The sequence below is a fragment of the Amaranthus tricolor genome, chromosome 5, assembly GCF_026212465.1.
Source record: "Amaranthus tricolor cultivar Red isolate AtriRed21 chromosome 5, ASM2621246v1, whole genome shotgun sequence".
Classification (NCBI taxonomy): Eukaryota; Viridiplantae; Streptophyta; class Magnoliopsida; order Caryophyllales; family Amaranthaceae; genus Amaranthus; species Amaranthus tricolor.
In genome coordinates, this window is record NC_080051.1 from 22237452 (window position 1) to 22251451 (window position 14000).

The 14000-nt window shown below is 28.3% G+C and overlaps 1 protein-coding gene across 1 annotated transcript; it reads right to left on the reverse strand.

Moving 5' to 3' along the window:
- Positions 1 to 10654: 10654 nt before the first annotated feature.
- LOC130813757 (probable serine/threonine-protein kinase PBL12) lies at positions 10655 to 13718 on the reverse strand. The gene is made up of 5 exons (XM_057679622.1): positions 13055 to 13718; positions 12590 to 12725; positions 12277 to 12416; positions 12054 to 12180; positions 10655 to 11437 (listed from the first exon to the last, which is right to left on the reverse strand). Exons 1-5 carry the CDS (start codon positions 13436 to 13438, stop codon positions 10851 to 10853), a joined length of 1374 nt encoding a protein of 457 aa, XP_057535605.1. The 5' UTR covers positions 13439 to 13718; the 3' UTR covers positions 10655 to 10850.
- Between the last annotated feature and the right edge of the window lie 282 nt (positions 13719 to 14000).

Genomic DNA, 14000 nt, shown 5'->3' on the forward strand with positions numbered 1-14000 from the left:
TTTTTTCTAGTATGGTTCCTAAGTATCGTTGACAAATTTATTTTTTCTTTTGATTTCATCTATTCATTTCACGCCTCACTTGATATACCAACTATAAATTAGTACTTATTTGGAGGAAGTATTTCACTTGTCCCATTTGAATACATTGAATATGCTTTATACACCTTATCATACCGAATTTAACTTTTTTACTTTTTGATTTTGCTCAAATTAAATGATGTTTGATAAATGTGACATATTTTTGTAAGATTTACCTTAATTTATTATGTCGAATTTATTTTTTTTATTTTTTTCCTAACGTTGACCTTTTGTACTCTTCAGTCTTATAAAACAAAATTTTTATAAAGATGTGTTCCAATATTATCGGTCAATAATAGATAGGACAAAGATGGAATAAAGTGAACGTGTTCAAACCAAACGCTTAAAACAAAAAATAAAAGTATAATGGACGAGAGATTTATTTTACATACCTAATTTTTGTGGGCATTCACTAGGCTTTTTTGATCATCCATCCGGCTTTGTGTGAGGTGTATATCTGTTAGCATTTTATGAGTTTATTGACTTTAAAATAAAAAATTTATATTTTTATAATTTATATTCATTGGTTTATTAAATTCATATATAAGGTGTCTTTTGTAGTAATAAGATCACCATAAACAAATTTGTATTAATTTTTATGCTTGAGTTTATTGACTTTAAAATAAGAAATTTATATTTTTATAATTTATATTCATTGGCTATTAAATTCATATATAAGGTGTCTTTTGTAGTAATAAGATCACCATAAACAAATTTGTATTAATTTTTATGCTTGAGTTCATTGACTTTAAAATAAGAAATTTATATTTTTATAATTTATATTCATTGGGCTATTAAATTCATATATAAGGTGTCTATTGTAGTAATAAGATCACCATAAACAAATTTGTATTAATTTTTATGCTTGAGTGCTTATGAGTTTATTGACTTTAAAATAAGAAATTTATATTTTTATAATTTATATTCATTGGGCTATTAAATTCATATATAAGGTGTCTTTTGTAGTAATAAGATCACCATAAACAATAATTTGTATTTATTTTTATGCTCGAGTTTATTTTGAGTTGATTCATATTATTTTTAAACCGACTAAATTTTAACTCATTTAAACACCTCTAGAAAACACTAGTTTTGCAAGTAAGAATAGATTAATTAAGTACTCCCTCAATCCCCTTGAAATTACAACATGGGCATATCTATGAAACAAATAATAAATATTTGTACGTTTATTAAATTTGTGTAGATTATATTAAAAAAAATAATAGAACTTATGAATGCAAATTTAAGAACATAAAGGAAGCAGAGGCAAAGAGAAGGAAGGAAAAGTTAGGGAAGAGAAATGAAGGTAAACCTTTATTGTTTGTTTGGGGGAGAAGGAAATGTAAAGAAAGGGGTCAGGCTAATGTGTGTTTTAATTTCCCTTCAAATCTTTTCATCTTAAAAAAATTTTAACCTAAACAAAACTTTATTCGCACTTTCCTTTAAAATTCATCCTCTTCTTTTTTTATATACAAAGAAGGGATTCTTTATCCCTTTGAATTCTTCTATTTCCTTTCTCGCTATTTTCTTCTATTCAAACATAATGAAAAAATATCATAAAGTCAAAGTGATAGACTAGAATACTAAAATTAGCTAGTCTCTTGAGAGACCGTCTCTCATATCTTAAGCCCAGCTCATTAAAGATTATTGTCTACTTATCGTATTTTTAATGTCTACTTACATTATTCTTAATACTTACTTATCGTATACTTAATATTTATTTTTAATATCTTAAATGTCTACTTAAATTTTAATGTCTATTTACAATATTTTAAAAAAATATATAATGGATCGGCACAATTAGAAATGGTCTTTAAAAAAGACTGTCTCTCACAATTTTAAAGTGATATAGGGAGAGTATATGACATTGTCCATGTCAATGTTTTTTGAATAAGGTTTTGGCATTACATTTAGTCGTAATGGGACAATTTTCTAAATTCTTCCTGTTCGACATTGATATTCATAAATCAAAATCATACTTTTTGAAGATAAATAAATAGAATGGTATAATACACATATTAATGCGTGTTGAAATTAAGTCAGCCGTAAATTATTGAATTTGTTTTGAGGTTCAGATCTCCTTTTTTTTCCTCTTTTCTGGAACAACCCTATTTTCTTGTATTCACATAAATAAACTAACGAGGGAGGATCACTTCACTATTTCCTTGGACTTATGTTCTTCTCTTCCTATTTCAAGTAGTTGATCATATCTCAATTCAATCAATATAGAGTTTAAGCTTACATGCTTTACTTTTTAAAATTTTATATTAGAGATAAAGTAGGAATTTTAGATTGAGGGGTTAAAAATTTTCATATCAATTAACTAACATCACTAACGGTTCGTTTGGTTAACGGTACTAATTAGTAGTAATGAGAATGATTTGTAGTGTAAATTTTTATGATTTGCATCATGCTACTCCCAAGGTAATTAAAATTTGATCATAAAAAAATTTTTTTTTTTCACAAATTTCACTACAAAAAGAATTGAATTTGGAGACAAAAACCATTTTTGAGGAGAGAAGTTTAGTGACAAAGATTTTTTGTAGCCAAATTTGTCGCTAAATTATTTTCTAATTTAATAAATTTAAATTTCAGAGAAATGGGCGGGAAAAGGTGAAATTTATTAGTAAAAAACGTTTAGCGACAAAGTGTTTGTCGCCAACTTTGTCGAACACTTTGTCGCTTAACTATTTCCCAAATTCAAAATGGGCAAATTTTAGCGATAAGCTTGGCGACAAAGCTTTTGTCGCTAACGTTTTTTCTCGGATTTTAAATACGTACTTCAATCCCTTTCTCATTTCATTTTTAAACCTATTCTCCTTCTTCTTCAACTTCTCTCTACTTAATAACTTTTCTCCTCCTTCTCTCTATTCTTACCACTCAATTGGCGACTTTTTGGCGTTTTTCAGGTGAAAAATCTTGCCTTTCCATAGGTAATCTTACTCTTTAACTATTTTTTTTATTGTTCTTGTAGACTTTTAACATGCATTGTTTATGTTTTTGTTTTATGTCGAATTTGATTCAATTCTTTTGTTTTATGTCGATTTTTGTCCATTTTTTTGTCTCAATTTAGTTCATGATGATGTTGTTGTTGTTCTTCTTCTTCTTTTCATTTTCTGTCCAATTTTTTTTATGTTGATTTTGATGTTATTTTTTTCGAAATTTTGTCCAGCCTTGGTAGATCTGGTGGATCGCATGATTTCCGCAGCGGTGATAGTCGCTCTAGTCGTAGTGGTTATTACTAATTTTTTTATTTAGACATTGATTATTGTATATACATTAATGTAAACAATTATTTTTGTAATATATATCTAACTTTTGATTAATAATCAATTTAATCATATAATTTTAATTTAATTATTTTTGTTGATTATGTATAATTTTTGAGTATTATTTATAAAAAAAATAAGTGAATATTTGTTATTATTGTTAAATAATAATAGTAAAAATTACTATACTATTTAATAATAATGACAAATATTCTTTTTTATATAACTTGGAAATAAATTAGCGACAAAATGCTTTTTTAGCGACAAAAGGTTTTGTCGCCTATTTTGTCGCTAAACCCCGTTTGCGACAAAATAAGTGACAACAACCGTTTGTCGTTAAATGCTTTTGTATTTGCTGTGTTTCCATTACCACCTAATACCACATGGTCAAATGATAATGCATTGGAATGAATTTTGTCAAAAAAATGAGATTATCGAAAGAGAATAAACATCACCATTAAATTTATCAAGAGATATTTCTATAAAAATTACACTAACTTTTAATTACCATTCCCACTATTTAATACTAATTACCAAATGGCTCTAACAATTTTTTAGGAGAGGGGAAATAATATTGCCATGAGCTAAAAGTATTTGAATGATTTTATTATACTGATAGCAAGACCAATGTACAATTATTATGACTCTAATATGCGTGGTCTTAGAATAATTTGTAGGCCATAACTCTATAATGTTGCATTTTTACTGATTATTAAGAGTGGGCGGTGATCGACTTTCTCCCACTAGCAGCGCTTTACCCTAAACCCTATAATAGATGTCAGTTAACCATTAATTTAGTTGATAAAATTAATAGATATCGAGTAATAGAAAGTTAAAACTTCTTAAGTATAATTTGCTATTTATTATGAATCAAACATATGACAAAACAATTGAGAAAACCAAAAAGGCTAAAAACTTGCTCCATACGGGCTTTAAATGGTTTTATTATTATTATTATACTCTCTTTGTTCCGCTTAATTTGTACTTCTTTTCATTTTAGTTTGTCTCACTCATTTTGTACCATTTCTTCTTTTTTCGTAATGATCTCATTTTCTTCTTTAAATCTCATCTACAAACTTATTTTTTCTCTCCATCTTAACCACTCATTTCTATCTTCCACTCTTGTCTAATTCTCCAACCTAATTTCGCTTTCCACTAAATTTCACCCAAAATGATTTGGATGTAGACTCGTAGGGAAGGAGAGAGTATTTGCTTAAATATGATGTATTATGCTATAGATTTATAATTGTCAATAGTCTAATAATCTGATTATAATCAACCATCACTAAGCTAGCTTATAAAAAATTATAATCATATACATATTTATTTCTTAAGGGCCTATAAATTAATTTCGCTCAGAGCTATTAAAATTTTCAAGACGACCCTTAATATACAATATAAAATTATTTTAGAGTATTATTTTTTCTAATTAAGTTTTTAAGTTGACTCTTATTGTACACTTTGTTTGTCATTTTATCATTTTATCATTTTATTTATGAATAGGGACACCCGTGTATTAAAGGACAACTAAAGCCAAAAGTGAGTGTCCCTCTCCCCCATTTTGGCTTGTTTAATGAGGCTCTTAATGTGTAGGCAAATTGTTGAATCCGCAACTTGATGCTTGAGTTACTTTCCCTATCACTAAAGCAATTACAATTTATTGTGATAATATTCGTGTCATATACCTATATCGTCACTACAACATATCATATTTTTAGTGCAATATATTTAGTGAATTCATTTTTAGTGCAATATATTTAGTGAATTCAATTTAAATGTTATTATTTTAAATTTTTAATGGTATATATTGTGAATTTAATAATATTTATTAGACACTTTAGCAACAAAATAAAAAATCATACTAAAGTTTTTTACGACGTAAAATCTAGTGACATTTCTCATAAATGTCACTATAGGTTATAGTAACAATTATATATATCACTAAAGACCAAATAAAGTGTCGCTAAATCACTTTAAAGTGAAATTTAAATAAAAACCAATGATTATTACTAAAAATTATAAATCAACGATATTTTTTAATTACTTGCGGAAATATAATTTTTATTTGTAGTTTAATTTTTTTTTTGTAGTGAGTACTTGTTCATCATTAGTGACTAAACATATATATTGAACTTATTATTAACCTTGTCCGTGAGAAAGTTAGAGGTGGTGAAGTTTATGATTATAATGTTCCTTCAAGATGTCATATTGCTGATATTCTAAATAAAGGACTTCCCTGTGTTTTCTTCAATAATTTTCGGAACAATCTTAGTGTTTACAAGCAACTCGAATCCACGACAGGGGTGCAATAGTCTAATAGAATATATTTTCTCCTATTCATCATAAGTGTCCTATTTGCTTGTTGGACACTATTCATTTTTTACTCTAAATTTGTATTTTATTATTAATTTATAACTTAAAACATAATCAAGTGGGATCTTGTTTGATTCGTTCAATGCAAGGATTATTTATATCAACTTTTCATAATTTTTAATTATGCACAATTAGAGATATTAAAGATTGAATAAGTATATTAGATAGAGTGCATAAAACAAATAAGACACTTGTGGTGAATAGAAGGGAGTATATTATTATTGTCAAAAAAAATCAATTGTAAATTAAATAGTTTGATGGACTCTTTAATTTACTCAAACTTTATATATATATATATATATATATATATATATATATATATATATATATATATATATATATATATATATATATATATATATATATATATATATATATATATATATATATTCAACATTATGAATGAAAAATAGCACGATAAACATTTGTATGAGTGATATGTCTAAGCCATGAGTAATACATATAGGAGCTAGTAGGGTCCTCATTCTCCCATTCTTACATTACTTGTCATTCCCTTGTATGCGTTTTAAATGAGCAAGAGCATATATAAGAACATGCATTACACCAACTCAACGGTCCATGTTATGATGATGAGTATGTAGGTGACATTGATTCATTCTAATCTTAGCTTATCCTTGGAACATGTTTATGCTTGTCCTTTTACTTGAGTTTTGATGATCATTATGTCATGTCTATTATTTATTGACGGACCACCATTTACTTTTGACATCTTGCTTCATTACTCAAGTTTACCTCTCGTACAAATTCAGTCCTAACGTCTCGTGTCACGCGTAAATCAGATCGATCATCACATTCACAACTTGTCTTCTGTGGCCCTTAGGCGGAGCTCTCGTGTCACGCGTAAATCAGATCGATCATCACATTCACAGCTTGTCTTCTGTGGCCCTTAGGCGGAGCAAAGAGTATGTGAGTCCTATATATTTATTGATTTTTAGTAAAGGTTCTTTGTTAAACATTATTGGTAAAATAAAAACCAAAATTTTCGCAAAAAATTAACATGTGTAGGTTTTGAACCTCACTAACAATACCATAGCCCATAGGAATACCAATTACCAACTTTGCCACACTTAAATGATGAACTATAAAAAATTTATTTTTATATGAGGCTCCATGTTTCTGGAGGCTCTAAGCGATCAGTCATTTGAAATGGGGCTAAATCGCCCCTATAATATTTGTGGCGTTTGTGCCTATAACTACTCAGCTATCATCTCGTGTTAGTTGTATTATAAAAGAATAATAACAATCAAATTGATTCAACACACTTGAAAAAAAAAATGTTCGTCTTTTAATAATTTTTTGGATTTGTCCATGTTAAATATAGAACAACGCATATTCATGTACAATTCTAAGACCTCTCTCATCCATTTTGAAGTGTTATTTTGTGTTAATTATTATATTAGCTTGTCTTGATCGAGATTTGGGCCAACTTGGTCTAATATAGTGTTGTAAAATATTATTAAGATGTAAATTCAAAACTTTAAGGATAAGAGAAGTAATAGCCTAAAACATTTTAGATATAGGAAAGCTTTTATTTAACAAGAAGTAATAACAAGAGTAAAAGATTTTATTTTATTTTATTTTTTTTTTTTTTTTTGTTTTTTGAAAGAGAGTAAGAGACTTGAATAATATGAAGATGGGATTTTGGGCCACATCTTAGAAACTCCCTAGACCTAAAGATTAAGGATATGTTTTGGTAAATAATTATTGACTGATTAGATCAATTAATACTATTGACTCATAAAAGAAATATCATGGAGATGTTTGTAAAAATTAATTATCAATTGTTGGTTGTTTATTAGAGAAAAAGTAGGTCAAAAAGCTAAAATCAATTAAAAAGTTATGAATATTAGCCTTTTGATTTTTTTAAATCACAAATTATTATGAGAGACAGTCTCTCTAAGAGACGCATTAAATATATGTACTAAATAGCTCAATTAATACAAATTAAAGAGAAATAAGATTGTGGACTTCTTGTTTTGAGGTCGTCTCTTTGAAAAACGGTCTCTTACAAGAGTAGCTGTTTTAAAATTCCTTTTTTCCGTTGACTCAAAAGTCATTTTCTAAATATTTTTTTTGACTATTTGACCAAGTAAAAATAAAAAATCGGCTAAAAAGCCAAACAAAGTCATTTACCAACACATTGGGGGTGTTTGTCAAAAGAGGTTATTGAACAAATTCAGCTTATTTTGACACAGATAGATGGTTGGGTGGTCAAACCATCTAATTCTTATATTTGATAAATTAACAGGTTGAAACAACATATTATTATGAATAAATTAATTTTAAACAAGTTTCTCTTAAAAGCATATTCAAAATCAATTACTCTAATCAGTTATTAGCTACCAGTCATTTGTGAAAACACATTTATTTTTTTATGTGTTGAATGTGGACCAATTATCAATTTCTAGTGATCAGTAACAAATATATATGATCTGCCACAAATCACTTCATCAAGTATCCATTTTCTCACACTCTTCATTCTTCATTTAATTTATTTTTGGCATTGATTCATGAATTTCTATTAAAATCCCGTAGTCGTCTAACTCTCCCCTAAATCATTTTTCTAATAGGTGTTTGTACTTTGTAGGTGTGTACTTTTATTGCGCATGTTTAAATCAAATAGAGCTATTTCTAAGGGTAGTTTTAAGGTGCAATCGCCTAGGGTCTAGCTCATAAAGGGGCTCAAATTGAGTTAATTCTTATTATTAAAAATCGATTTTTTAATTATATTTTGTGGCTTATCATAATATGATTTTAAATTCGTACATTTATTTGACATCTATGTGATGAAAAAGAGAAATTATATGATGCATAATTGAAAAAAAAAACTGAAACTTTACTTATACAAGGGCCCCTTTTTTAGTTTTTGCATAGGACCCAAAAATTATTAGAAACGACATTAAAACCAAAATATTAGTTCAATTCTGTTTTATTAATTGCAAATGTATTTTTATTTAACTCTTTATTAACACATGTATCTTAATTACACCCAACTTCTATAACATGAACTTTCTCAATAACCCAATATTTTAGTCATAATAATAATAATAATGAGTTTGATTAAGTTATACTATTAAATAAAAATTAATCTTGTCCTATTCATCTTAAAATAATAAATATATTTAGTTTAGGAAAAAATATACCTTTAGATTTTGGTTTTTCTTGGGGAAAGGGAGGTTAATGGGAAACAATGCCTTCTCATAGGGCTGGCCCTAGGTTTTTAGGGATTTTAAAACGAAAGATATTTATGAGCCACTAAACTATTATATAGGTAAAAGTTCGAACTTTAGCACTAGTTGAAAACTAATATTTTTTAGGTGCCCTGGACATAGACTTACACTTGCTTAGGATCAGTCTTGCCTTCTTACAAAAATTGGCCACTATGTTTTATTGTTCTTCAATAAAAAATAAATTAAATTTTATATCAATTAAAGCATATACTACTTTTTCTATATAAAATTCTAGATTCAATTCTTATCGTCTTTTCATCTAACCCATTCACTTTTTCGGTCTATCATGTTTTAAAAATTGAAAAAATAAAAAATACTCCTATTAAGGTTATATTTTAAGAAATAAAGTCAACACTAAAGAAAAAAAATCAAAAACTAATACTGTTGGCAAAAGTAGACATGAATTATTCTTGGTAGGTGAGGAAGCAAAGTAACGACCCTTCTTTATGAAATCTAAATTGATTTTTGGTGCACAAGTTTCTAATTTAGATTAGACAACTTTACCTTAAACTTTGAAAAATTAATCCCCACTAATTTAAACAACGTACTCTTACGCACTAACTTAACTGGCTTAAGACTACATATACAAAGCCATTATTATTAGGTTGACTAATTACCTTGATATTTGTGAATTCATGATACTCTCTTTGCCTTAAACTTGTTTTATTCACATCTATGTCATCGGGTTGATTTTAGATTGAAAATTTCAGGTCGATTCAAAATTGAATTTTATGTCCACATTAATTTTACATGTTTTAAGTTCATTTTAAAGTAGGGTTAATTAATATCAAGTTTGTTACAACGTTGGCTAAATATCGAATCTTCTTTAAGCTTGTTTTAATTAATTTTAAAGGCTCTGTTTATTGGGGTTATTTGGTTAATTTCAAGTCATATGTTTCGATTCGATTCTAAATCGAATCTTGTGTCTACATTAATTTTACATATTTTTAAATACATTTTGAAATCAAATCAAATCAAATTCGATTACAGAGTCACGTAAATTTTAAACCTCCCATTCAATTATGAACCGTATTAAGTTTTACTATATTAACTACCGACTTTCAAGTAACATTGTTTAAGTTGGTGGATCTAACTTCTAAGTGCGTTCCCAAATTATTAACTTCTTTTCAGAAGTAGTAACCGTGTTTCACGTAAGGGGTAATATAGGTATGAACAATGTTTCACGTAATGAGACTGTCAATTTAGGTTGGCTCAATTCGTGCGTATAACTACATTTTAATTGATACCTTTAAGATTAAAATTGAAAAATGTTCAGAAAATGAAAAAAAATGCTCAGATTGTTACACGCGCGAATTGGACCGGCCCAAATTGACTGTTTCATTATGAGGCTGTCTCGTCTAAAACTATCTAATATTTTAATTATATTGAACGTCATTAATCATCATAGAGAATTTCTTTCGCATATAAGAAATTGCAGAAATCTTTTTTATTTTATGACATAGACTTTTTATAAATTTAAACTATTTAAAACTTTTCAAACATCGTAGACTTGTATACAAGATATTCATGAACATCCAAGAGTAATTAAACATGAATAAAGAAGTAGAAAATTAATCGGTTATGTATACACAAAAAATACAGTACGTGACGAATCTAGTAAAAAAACCGATAAAAGTACAAATAACTAGCAAGTACTGAAAAAAAAAATCAAATAAAAAAGTATATCCAAAATTATCATAATAATAATATAATAAAAATTAAAACGTTTTTTAAACTTAGTACCTTCACATGCATGCGCTATAAGGCATTTAAAGTTAACCACTTACTATTTCCATACAAGACTTGGCTTATTCTCACTAAAAATTTGTACACATTTTCTATAATAATCCAAACATAATTAGATTAAAATTAAATCATCTCATTGAGCTTGATAAAGAGCTGAATCAGACATTACTGCTCTAGAACTCCTCGACCTTTTTTGATGTCTATTTCTATTTCTATTCTTTTCCTCATCATTTTCTCTTGTTGAAACCTTTTCTTGTTCAACATCTCCTTTTAATGCCACTCCAAATTCCTTCTCATTAATTTTATCTTCATTTTTAACATCACTACACAATACTTGCTCCTCTTTATTATTGCTTATTACTTGACCTTGTTTTCGTGCAACATAAACAAAAGGACACCCAAAAGACATGTCATTAAGGTCTAAAAGAGGCTCTAATATCTTGATCACTGCACTCATTGTAGGCCTTGTTTTGGGATGTTTGCTTAGGCATTGGTAAGCCAACATAGCTGCTATTTTTGACCCTTCTATTGAGTATTGCCCGTCTAATCTTGGGTCCATTATGCCTTCCATTTTTCTTGGGTCTTTTAGTAGAGGCCTTGCCCACCCTACTAGACTTTGCTCTTTTTTTGGACGCTTTTTGTCCATGCATCTTCTTCCTGTTAGTAACTCTAATAGGACTACTCCGTAACTGTAAACATCGCTCATTGTTGTTAAGTGACCTGGTTTATTTTCACGATATTCAAATAATTGTATTATTATTCGAATTAAATCATTTTCATCAATAATATATGATAGAATATATGACATAAGACTTTAACAAGTTTTAGGTTGAGTTGGTTTTGATAAATTTAGGCTTGTATATAGGACTCATACAAGAGAAGAGTTGATTCGGCGAGAACGCCATTCTTTTCAAAACCGCAACTTGTTTTTCTTACGGAAGACCAATTTTTTTCTAATTGATCAAATTCCATATGCTCTGATACCATGATAAATTCATTACTACGCTTGTACACAACAAAGCTACTATATTTACATGTGAGTTATTTTCCATCAGGTTTTTTAACTTAACATCAAAATCCAATGTAAAAGAGTATAATAAAATACGATACAAGCTTTAAGTTAGAATTATTTTCTTGAAAACATAATATGCCAAAAATTATTGTGAAAACATAGAAAATTTTATCCAAACGTACGAAACTTTAACGTATCTTTGTTTTTCAATAATTTAGCAGAAGATTAATTAAACATTGGCTTTTCTTTATCTTTAATCTTTAAATATAAAAAGATTGGTAAAATGATCAAAATTGTGCCCATAGATAAGGGCCAAAAAAGTACCTGTCATGATGTATTCTGGGGCTGCATAACCTTTAGTGCCCACTATGTTTTTGGTCGACACATGAGTCTTATCTTCCTCTGGTCCATCTCTAGCAAACCCAAAATCTGATAGTTTAGCAGTATAATCCTACACAAACAATATACTTAAACAGTGATTAACTAAGATTAATTAAGAACACTATCATATAATTAAAGAAAAATGATAGATTTATGAATGACTTACAGCATCCAAGAGAATATTTGCAGCCTTAAAATCTCTGAAAATTACTGGTTTTTTATTCAATTCATGAAGATAAGCTAACCCTTTTGCTGCTTGTAATGCAATCTTGATTCTTGTTAACCATGGCAATGGAATAGACCGTCCTATTTTTTTTTTATTTTTTTTGAAATTGAAAAGACAGATACATAGAGGAGGTCAGGAGGGTGAGAATTAAATCATTCTCACAATAGTAAAATAAATAAAAAGACTTTCAATTATTAAATCCACCCGATTTTGAGAGTTAATTAATAATGTATTAAGAAAGAGATATACTTACTGCTAAAAAGCTGCTTGTCCAAATTACCCCTAGCCATGTATTCATACACAAGAAGTCTTTGGTCATTTTCACAAGAGTACCCAATTAGCTTTACCAAATGAGGATGCCTTAATTGCCCAAGATATATCACTTCAGCCTACATCATAATAAATTGTGGGTACTTAGTTAATTCATTTCCATTTAAAGAAAAAAACAAATCGTCTGATCTCGTTATTGTATAGTTGTATACTAAATCTATTCAAATATTACACTATTTATTTATCACCTTTAATTATGATTAACTTTTAATCTATAAGTTAAAACAAATTCAGTTAGAATTTTGTTTATATTATTTTTATTATTTTATATTATACATAATTAGAGATATTAAGACTCATTAGTATAAGAGACTGCTGAAAAGTCAAATGTTGTAATTATTTTGGAACGGAGTAAGTGTAAGAGTATGTAGTAAGTTGAGAGACTTACCAACCACTCCTTATGGCCTTGAGTTCCTTCCAAATCCAAGACCTTAACAGCAACAGCTTGAGGGTCTAAACCAGGCCTAAGATCATCATGTATGAAGCCTTTATAAACAGCACCAAACCCACCTTCACCAAGAAAGTTACTCAATGCAAAGTTATTAGTGATCAATCTAAGCTCATCATGGCTAAAAACATGGAGATTTGCGCCCGGGATCGAGCTCGAAAGCTCGTTGATCGAGATTTCGGAGGAGTTAAAATGGTTAGTTATGCCTAGATGAGGTACACTTTGAGGTGAAGGTGTAGGGGAAGGAGTTTGCTTAGGATGAACTAATTCATCTTTAGTGTCTAGAGAATTGGTAAAACAACATATGGCCATTTTTAGTGCCATATTGTTGTTTTGGGGGGTGCTTGGCCTTTTTTCTCGGTGGGTTAAGGAATTCCTTTTGGTTTTGTGTAGGATTTATTTTTGGGGTAGTGATTGAAATCCTCCAATTTAAGGGGGTGAGCTTAAAGATTAAGCAAAATAGTATAATTGATGTGAATGGAAAGGGAAGTGGAAATTTGGGTTTGTGGTTTATAGACTACCTTTTTTTGAGGCTACTTTAACAAGGGAAGACCGGCCAAAAATGAAAGGAAAAGTCCCACAAATTTTGTTTTAGTAAGAGTGTTAGATAGTAGTGGATATAATACATAATTGTAACACTAATAATTAACTTATAAATTTATGTTTCACACTATTTTTCAATTGAATCAAGCATATGATTCTAAGTCACTTTGTTCAATTATATTTATATAATTCGGTCGATATATCAGTTGCACTTTTATATTTTAACTAAATTTCCAATTTATTTAAATTTAGTTCTAAGATTTTATATTTATATAAAAGAAAAAAAAGATTATTAGTTCACCCATTTATGTTAAAAATAAATGTAAAATTTTTTTGAAGTAAA